Source organism: Dioscorea cayenensis, chromosome 10 (assembly GCF_009730915.1).
Source record: "Dioscorea cayenensis subsp. rotundata cultivar TDr96_F1 chromosome 10, TDr96_F1_v2_PseudoChromosome.rev07_lg8_w22 25.fasta, whole genome shotgun sequence".
Lineage (NCBI taxonomy): Eukaryota > Viridiplantae > Streptophyta > Magnoliopsida > Dioscoreales > Dioscoreaceae > Dioscorea > Dioscorea cayenensis.
The window spans coordinates 1,151,476-1,161,264 of record NC_052480.1 but is presented as its reverse complement, the minus strand read 5'-3'; the positions used below and the strand labels follow the sequence as shown (position 1 = coordinate 1,161,264).

The 9,789-nt window shown below is 35.5% G+C and overlaps 1 protein-coding gene across 1 annotated transcript; it reads left to right on the top strand.

The window, feature by feature from the left end:
• The first annotated feature begins 1,588 nt into the window (after positions 1-1,588).
• LOC120270743 lies at positions 1,589-2,797 on the top strand. The gene has a single exon (XM_039277814.1). It carries the CDS (start codon positions 1,589-1,591, stop codon positions 2,795-2,797), a length of 1,209 nt encoding a protein of 402 aa, XP_039133748.1.
• The last annotated feature ends 6,992 nt before the right edge of the window (positions 2,798-9,789 follow it).

The window sequence follows — 9,789 nt, the reverse complement described above, 5'->3', positions numbered from 1 at the left end:
ACCATGCTTATCCGCTGGAATTTCTTCGAGCCAATGTTAACAAACCTAACAGATATAAGTGTGAAGAAACATGACAAAAGTTAAAGAAAAGAGCTTAATTATTTTACAATTAAACGTCAATTATTTTCTAAATAAAAGAAAGCAAACAAACAAATAAGGACCACAAATTCATGAAAAGTACAGCACCCTAGATTAACAAGAAAAAAGCATGTCACATTAGTGACATATATGCAAGTAAATTAACCAAACCAACCCTCAATTATTCAACTTCCACCTTACTCCCATCTATAAATATCCATGCAACCTGACATGCACCTCAAGCTCACACAAACTCAAATTAAGAAACCAAACCCAACTAAAACCAATGGCTGATCACTATTATCTCCTCCCACTAATCCTTGCCCCTAATTCTTCTCATCCTCCCATGCAACAACCCTAAGCCATGTTCTCGGAGCCTCTCCATTCCTCTTCGAGTGCCAAAGTCTCGATCGATGGTGACCTAACTTTATCCGTATCCAATGACTCGTGGCCTTATCCTCTACAAAGTCGAAGCCCCGTCCCCGGACTTTAATACCAGCACCAACATCCCAAACTGTGCCTTCTTACTCAACAAATTTGGCCAAACTCTTCTCGTCCCTAATAATGAGCGAACCCACACTCAAGCCATCAGCACGAAGACCAACTCCGGTCGATACGCTTTGCTATTTGTAGACAGCAAGCTTGGTATCTTCTGTTGTTAGTAATTGAAGCATTCTGCAGAAAGGATCAGAGTTGAGGAGAAGAGGTTGTCCTGGTGGAAATATAAAGCAATTAAGGGGTAAGAATGTCTTTTCATGTGTTCGAATATCAGTTAAATCCGTTAGTAGATGGCTGGAAAGAAACCAATGGCTGAGATTGATTTGATCATGAATGGAGAGTAAGTTCGAGGCAGTCTAGAGAAGAGATGGATCAGTTTGATCAATGGCCAGGATTGTTTGATCAAGAGTTTGGCATAAGTTCGAGGCAGAAGCTAAGTCCAGCATCGGGGTTAGCCTAGTCCAGTGTTGGGGTTAGCTTAGTCCAGCATTGGGGTTAGCTTCTTTGATCGTGTGGTTCAGATTTGATCATCAAGACGGTGTGCATTAGTTCGAGGCAAGCTTGTGAAGCGGTTAGATGCACCAGGATGCTGCACGTGGCTAGCTGAGTCACTTAGTTTATTTCATTTTGAGTACTAAACTTTCAGTTATTTAAATACTTTTCATATAGATAGTTAAAGTTAGAGTTTTTCTGATTTTCAGCTGAGCTTCTTCATCTTCTGTGAATTTTCCTGGATTGTATAAACTTTGTTTGTGTTTGAGATGAATAGAAAAGTTGTTCCTCATGAAATCTAGATGCTATATAGTGATTATCAGTGGTATCAGAGCTATAAGGTGAGAGTTGTTGGTGTTAGTTTGCAGGTGAGTTAAGAGGTGGTATTTCAGTTGTGAGATTTGATGTTGAGAAGTTTTTTGGAGTGATTGTTGAGGTTTTGTGGTGTTTTTATTCTGGTAAGATTTGTGAGAGTGTTTTGACAGTGTGTGGAGTGTAAATTGTGTCAAGGTAAAAGGAAATGGCATCTAGTTCTTCATCTACACCAACCCCAGAGATTTCTCATGCTTTACTGCCAATTTTCAAAGGAGAAGGATATGAACACTGGAGTTTTAGGATGAAGACTTTTTTCAGATCCCAGAGGCTGTGGAAAATTGTAGAAGAGGGTTTTAGTGAAGAGAAGAAGCCAACTGAGAAAGAGATGGAAGATGATGCAAAGGCTTTTTTCTTGTTGCAACAAGCAGTTGATGAATCAATTCTTCACAGGTTGGTGAGGTTTGAGACAGCAAAAGGAGCTTGGGATCATTTAAAGGAAGAAAATCAAGGGACTTCTCGGATGGTTTCAGTAAGACAGCAAACATTGAGGCAAAGATTTGATTTACTTCAGATGAGGGAAGATGAATCAATTCAACATTATATTACAAGTGTTTTGGCAGTGGTGAATCAAATTAGAGGTATGGGAAGTGAATTAAAGGAAGTTGATGTAGTTTTAAAGGTTATGAGGAGTCTATCTACAAGGTTTGTGCATGCTGTGACCTCTATTGAAGAAGCTAGAGATTTGAAGACAATGACTTTGGATGAATTGAGTGGGTCTTTACAAGCTCATGAAGCAAGATTTAATCAGATTTCTGAGAAACATGAGGCTTTTGTAGTTCAAGATAATTCAAGAGGTGGTAGAATGAGAGGAAGGGGAAGACCTTTCAGAGGTAGAGGAAGATTTGAAGATAATTCTAGAGGAAGAGGTGTTCAAAGGCAGGTTGTGCAACAACAAAGGCAGCAATTTGCTACTGATAATAATACATGGCAGAGAGGCAGAACTGGTTCAAGGCCATTTGGAAGATTTTCAAGAGGCCAAAGGCAGTTTGGTGGACAGAGATTCAGTAAAGGAGGTTTACAGAATATTCAGTGTTTTAACTGCAAGAGGTATGGGCACACACAGGCTCATTGTTGGTCGCAAAACAGGAATTTTGAAAAGGGTTCTAGTTCTAATTCTCAAGATGATGCAAGTACTAATGAATATGGAAGTTTGTTCCTTGTTCATGGAGGTGATGATAGAGTTATTTCTTCACTTTGGTTGCTGGATAGCGGATGCTCAAATCATATGACAGGTGATAAAAATTTATTTCACAGTTTAGATGAATCAGTGAAGCACACAGTGAAATTGGGCAATGATAGAGATGTTGAGGTGTTAGGAAAAAGGATCGGCCTCAGTTATGATGCAAGGAGTTAAAAAGTCGATTCATAATGTAAAGTATGTTCCTCGCTTGGCTCACAATTTGATTAGTATTGGGCGATTGACAACTTGTGATTATGAAGTTATATTCAAGAAGAATTGGTGTAAGATATTAAATGAAGCGGTGAGTCGATGTTAGTACTTCACGTAAAGAGTAACAATTTATATCCTTTAGAATTCTCTTCAGAATGTGAGCAAGTCAATCTGGTTAGTAGAAAAGAGGATGTGTCTTTGTTATGGCATCAAAGATATGGGCATTTAAATTTTCAAGGTCTGCAGAAGCTAGCACAACAGGAAATGGTGATGGGTTTGCCTGAAATACATAAAGTTAGTCATTGTGAGGAGTGTGTATATGGAAAACTGGCTAGATTGCCTTTCAATTCTGGAAAATCATGGAGAGCTAAGAGCAGGCTTCAGTTGGTTCATGCTCGATGTGTGGGCCAATGCAAACTGAAGCAATTGAAGGAGGTAAATATTTCTTGCTCGTTTGTGGATGATTTTTCTAGGATGTCTTGGGTATATATATTGAAATTTAAGCATGAAGTCTTCAGTAATTTTCAGAAATTCATGTCACTTGTTGAAAGGCAATCAGGATGTAAATTGAAGATTCTTAGAACAGATAGAGGGGGTGAATTCATGTCAAAAGAATTCCAAGATTTCTGTCATCAAAAAGGCATAAAGCATGAATTGACAGCTCCTTACACACCTCAGCAAAATGGCATTGCAGAGAGGAAGAATAGAACTTTGGTGGAGAAGGCAAGGAGTATGTTGAAAGCTGGGAATTTGCCAAGAAAATTCTGGGCTGATGCAATTACTACTGCAGCTTATGTTTCTAATATTTCACCAACTTATGCAGTTCAAGGAAGAACTCCACATGAGGCATGGTTTGGGGTGAAACCAAGGGTATCACACTTGAGAATTTTTGGCTGTATTGCTTTTGTTCATTCTCCTTTACAAAATTTGCAGAAATTAGATGATAGAGCAGTGAAAGGGGTCTTTGTTGGCTACTGTACTGATGCTAAGGCATATAGAGTTCTGGTGCCTGATTCTGGGAAAATTCTGATCAGCAGGGATGTAAGATTTGTTGAGACTGAATTTTGGAAGTGGTCTGAGAGTCAAGAAGAGTCAGGTGATACTATAGTGTTACAAGGAAGAAGTGTAATTATGAATACAGGGAATTCTGGATCAAATGAAGGAAATAATTCGGATACAGATTGCGAGACAATAGTAGTGGCGTGAATTCTCCTCGAGACAGTCGAGCATGCAGGTGGTTCAAGTGTTGATGAATCTCCATCACCAAAGGTGAGAACTTTAAAGGAATTGTATGAGAAGTGTTCATATGCTCTTAATGTTTCAGATCCTGATAGTTTTGAAGAAGCTGAGAAGTCAGAACATTGGAGGCAAGCTATGAGGGAGGAAATTAATTCAATTCAGAAAAATGAGACCTGGAAACTTTGTAAATTACCAGAAGGTAAGAAACAAATTGGAGTTAAGTGGGTGTATAAAACAAAATTGAAATCAAATGGTGAAGTTGAAAGGTGTAAAGCCAGACTTGTTGCTAAAGGATATGCTCAGGAATATGGGCTTGATTATGATGAAGTATTTGCTCCTGTGGCAAGGATGGACACTATTAGAATGGTATTGGCTGTTGGAGCTCAAAAAAATTGGCCTATCCATCAATTGGATGTGAAATCTGCATTTTTGAATGGGGTTCTTAATGAAGAAGTATATATTTCTCAACCAAGGGGTTTTGAAATACAAGGGAAGGAAGATCAGGTGTATAAATTGATCAAGGCCTTGTATGGATTAAAACAGGCTCCTAGGGCATGGTATGCTAGACTGGATGCCTGGTTTGCTTCACAGGGTTTTCTCAGAAGTGAGACAGAACATACACTGTATAGGAAAACAAATAATCAAGCTGATGTGTTGTTGGTATGTGTGTATGTGGATGACTTACTTTGTTTGGGATCAGCTGTAAGACTGGTGAATGAGTTTAAAGAAGCTATGAAGAAAGAGTTTGAAATGACTGATCTAGGATTGATCAAATATTTTTTGGGCTTGGAGATAAATCAAGGTGAGTATGGGGTACATGTATCTCAGAGAAGATATGCAAGAGATCTATTGAAGCAATTCAATATGCAAAGTTGTAATGCAGTGGGTGTTCCAATGAGTTTGAGTACTAAATTGCAGCTAAACCAGGAAGCAGAAGAAGCTGATGCCACTCTTTATAGAAGGCTAATAGGAAAATTGTTGTATTTGACTCACACCAGGCCTGACATTGTGTATGCAGTAAATATGTTATCCAGATATATGCATCATCCCACTAAAATACATTCAGGAGCTGCAAAACAGGTATTGAGGTATGTTGCTGGCACTTGTGATTTTGGAATTCAGTATAATAGAGATATTGAATGTATATTAGAAGGGTATTGTGATAGTGATTGGAGTGGAGATGAACAAGATAGGAAGAGTACATCAGGTTGGGTTTTCAACTTAGGATCTGGTGCTGTTTGCTGGGCTTCAAAGAAGCAAGAGATAGTGGCATTATCATCCACTGAGGCTGAATACATATCCTTGAGTTCAGCTTGCTGTCAAAGTATTTGGATGAAAAAAATTTTGGTTGATTGTGGGATTAATTGTGAAGGAGCAGTTCAGATTTGGTGTGATAACAAGTCTTGTATAGCTATTGCCAAGAATCCTACTCTCCATGGCAGAACTAAACATATAGATGTCAAGTTTCACCATATTAGAGAGTTGGTAGCAAAGAAAGAAATTCAATTGAACTATTGCAGTACAGAAGTGCAGGTTGCTGATATTTTTACTAAATGTGTGAGTATTCGAAGCTTGAACAGCTCGGAGGAGAGATGGGTGTATGCCGACTTCAATTAAGGGGAATGTTGTTAGTAATTGAAGCATTCCCGCAGAAAAGGATCGGAGTTGAGGAGAAGAGGTTGTCCTGGTGGAAATATAAAGCAATTAAGGGGTAAGAATGTCTTTTCATGTGTTCGAATATCGCTAAATCCGTTAGTAGATGGTCGGAAAGAAACCAATGGGCTGAGATTGATTTGATAATGGATGGAGAGTAAGTTCGAGGCGCTCTAGAGAAGAGATGGATCAGTTTGATCAATGGCCGGGATTGTTTGATCAAGAGTTTGGCATAAGTTCGAGGCGAAGCTAAGTCCGAAAGATCGGGGTTAGCCAAGTCCGATGTTGGGGTTAGCTTAGTCCAAAGATTGGGGTTAGCTTCTTTGATCGTGGTGGTTCGATTTGATCATCAAGACGGTGTGCATTAGTTCGAGGCAAGCTTGTGAAGCGGTTAGATGCACCGAGATGTCTGCACGTGGCTAGCTGAGTCACTTAGTTTATTTCGTTTTGAGTACTAAACTTTCAGCTATTTAAATACTTTTCATATAGATAGTTAAAGTGAGAGTTTTTCTGATTTTCAGCTGAGCTTCTTCATCTTCTGTGAATTTTCCTGGATTGTATAAACTTTGTTTGTGTTTGAGATGAATAGAAAAGTTGTTCCTCATGAAATCTAGATGCTATATAGTGATTATCATTACTTTCTTATTGCCTGATTGCATTGTTCCACGGCGCCGAAGCCTCCATCTCCTTGAACTTTAAGCTGTGAGGCAGCCTCCAGCTCCAATGCTCTCTCCTCTATTGCTGACAACCCATCATAAGACTCGGCGATATCTCTCTCAATAGCTCGCATCTCCCTTCTAATCCTTTTTGCATCTCTCGCGCTGTTCAGCTCCTTAATTATTCTCCTCCTTCATCCTCCTCATCTCGTCCTCCTTCACTACCAACTCTAACTCTAGTTCGGTTACAAATTTTAGTTTGTTTGAACTTGAGCTCATATATAGTCATATATGCGTGATCTCAATTCATTTCTAATTTCAAGAGCTCAAACAATCTGGCTTAATTTAGTCCAAAATAAAAATTAGCAGTTGATACTAGAGTTAAAGTAAAGAAGATAGATTATTTTTATCAAATGATGATAAATAATCGAATTCATAAATAATAATATTTTTCAATAAATGAGATTTATATTTCATAGGTACTTATTTGTTTATTTTTTATAAAAAATATATATAATAAATAAAAGAAATTATAATAAATAATAATATTTTTGAATAATCGAATTCATAAATAATAATATTTTTGAATAAATGAGATTTATATTTCATAGGTATTTATTTATTTATTTCAGCACAAAGTTCTCCTATATTCTTGCCACAAAATCGTTAAATAATCCAAAAATGAAGTCTGCAAATGAGTTAAACTTTGTGACACATTTGACTGATGTGGGACACAAGCGTACGTGTCAATTATGTAATAATGTGTGCTTAAATGCAAAGTATCAGTCCACATGAAAGAAAGTGAATACCAGTAATGACTCTAAACCCGAAAAATAACATAGATGATCGAATGATGTGTGTGTATGAACAAGAGTAAGCAAGAATAAAAAAATTCGGGAAATAATAGGAAAAAAGTCAAGGAAGAAAGCGATGCTCGGGCATAACATTCCTCTAGGGTTATGAAATATAGGACAAAGGTTATCTAAACATGCAAACCTATTTGAACCGAAAGGTTTTAGAATTATACTCAACCCGATTTCTTAGGCGAAAAGTAACTGAATAGGTACAGAGCTGATACAGACATCCACACAATCACATTAACACTCTATGAAACCTTATTGTAGGCTAATGACAATCTCTTAAATATATAGTCTACCCCAAAGAGAGAGATTAATAAGTGTTTGTGTATACATATTAATGTGCATGTTTTACTTACATTGAGCATTGCTTTTACCTGGTTTTATGGCTCATTCTTTGTGTTTTTGTATTATTTTGTGTATTCAGGGTTGTGAGGACATGTTAAAGAGAAAGGATGCCAACGACCATTTGGTCTATTGGCATTGGGTCCCTTGCATAGGATGTTCGCCTCGAGTGTCGAGTGTGGCTCCCCGAGTTCAATCCTCATCTCGCGCAAGGTGAGGGCACGGTTCGGTGGTGAGCTTTACTCCCCCACGTGTTCGTCCCTAGGTTCCGGCGCTTGTCGCCTTTCTTAAAAAATATATATATAAATATAAAAAAAAAAAAATCAAATTACTTATTTTTAAATATTTTTATAACATTAATTATTATTATTTTTTTAAATTTGTTTTTTTTCTCATTAAAAAAGCATTGTGTGCATTAATAGGAATAAATAATATTAATACAAGTAAAATAAAGTTTGTCATAACATATTTTTAAAAATTTAGGAGACTTAATGATAATCTTAATATTTATATAATAAAACAGAGGGAATACAAGAAATTAAACCACCACACTTGCTCCCTAAAATTATATATATATATATATATATATTAATTTTACTTGAAATTATGAATTTATTTAACATTGTCATCCACGATGAGCAAAATTTACTTAACTTTGCCATCCACTAAAGAAGGATGACAACTTCGGCTAAATTATGACACCCTATATTGATATATATCTACGCATATATGCACGTACACCTTATGCGTAATATATGTATATATATAAAGATAAAGAGAGTACACCATGGACAATTACAAAACACCAGGTACAAAACAACGGCACCCAACAAAATGAGAAAGGAATTATAAACAAATGATAATAATGACTTCAATAATCCATGCAAGTTAATTGATCAAAACCACCCCTCAATATTTATGAAAAGTACCCCTCAATAATTCAATCACTTGTTCCACACCAAAAACGAAAAAAAAATGTTTTGGATACCAAAAACGAAATAAATTTTGTTTTATATAAAATAACTTCACAGTTAATTAGTAGCTTTGGCCTTTCATTAGATTTAGAAGGTTTTGATGAAGGTGTTGGTTTTCAAAATGATTGATGCATTTTCCCATAATAATAAATATATATATATATATGTGTGTGTGTGTGTGTGTGTGTGTGTGTGTGTTTAACACTAAATTTCTTAATTCAAGAATATTCTTCTTGATATGAAAAAACTCATGTAATTGCAATACAAAATTTGTGTTGTTAATTTTCTAGAAACATTTATTTATCATGCTTGTTTTTAGAATTAATTTTCAACCAATTAAAATTATATAAATTAAGTTAAAATAACTAAGTCAAACATATTTTATGTTCATTAATAAGCCAAAAATCCATATTTTATATAATATTCTTCTCTCAATAATATCAATTTTTTAAAATAAAAAGCATAGTACAAATTATTAGAATATAAACAGAGTTAAATTTAGCATACAGAAAGCACTTTTACATAATAAAATATGAAAAGAACCAAGTTATGCAAAAAAGATGTTCATACATGATAAGATATACATTTTCTAAGATGATAATCTAATATTACAACCAATACATAACATCATAATATACATTAGACAAAAATAAAATAAAAATAAAACAAAATTTTCACTTTACTAATTTAAAATTCATATAAATTATATATATAATAAAAAAACATGTATTTCTATCGAACTCAAATTACCTGTAAATAATATCATATATTTATTGCTCACTACAAATTAATTGTCATACACTGATGCGGTATAAAAATTATTAATAATTTCTAATGCATACGTGGTTTTATCCATACTTATTAATAAAAATAAATAGATCTATCAGTAAAATCTCAAAACCCTACACCAAAGGTTAAAAAAATAATAATAATAACTATAATAAGCACAGAATCAGATATTGATCAAATATGATACAATCCAAGCTTTTATATATTTTTCAAAAACTCCGTATGCAAGCAGCCTCTGTGCTTCCTCTAGGCAACACCCAACAAGACGGACAAAATATTTGTGTTGGATATTTGTGATCATCACCTCAGAAAGAAATTCAGACTCCCCTTGTTGAGATTTTCCAAGAGACCATTGCAATCCTTCTCCCATCTTCCAACACTCACTGCCAAACTTCAAATTCATCATGAACTTGTTGCAACACAGCTGACATGCATATCTGAAT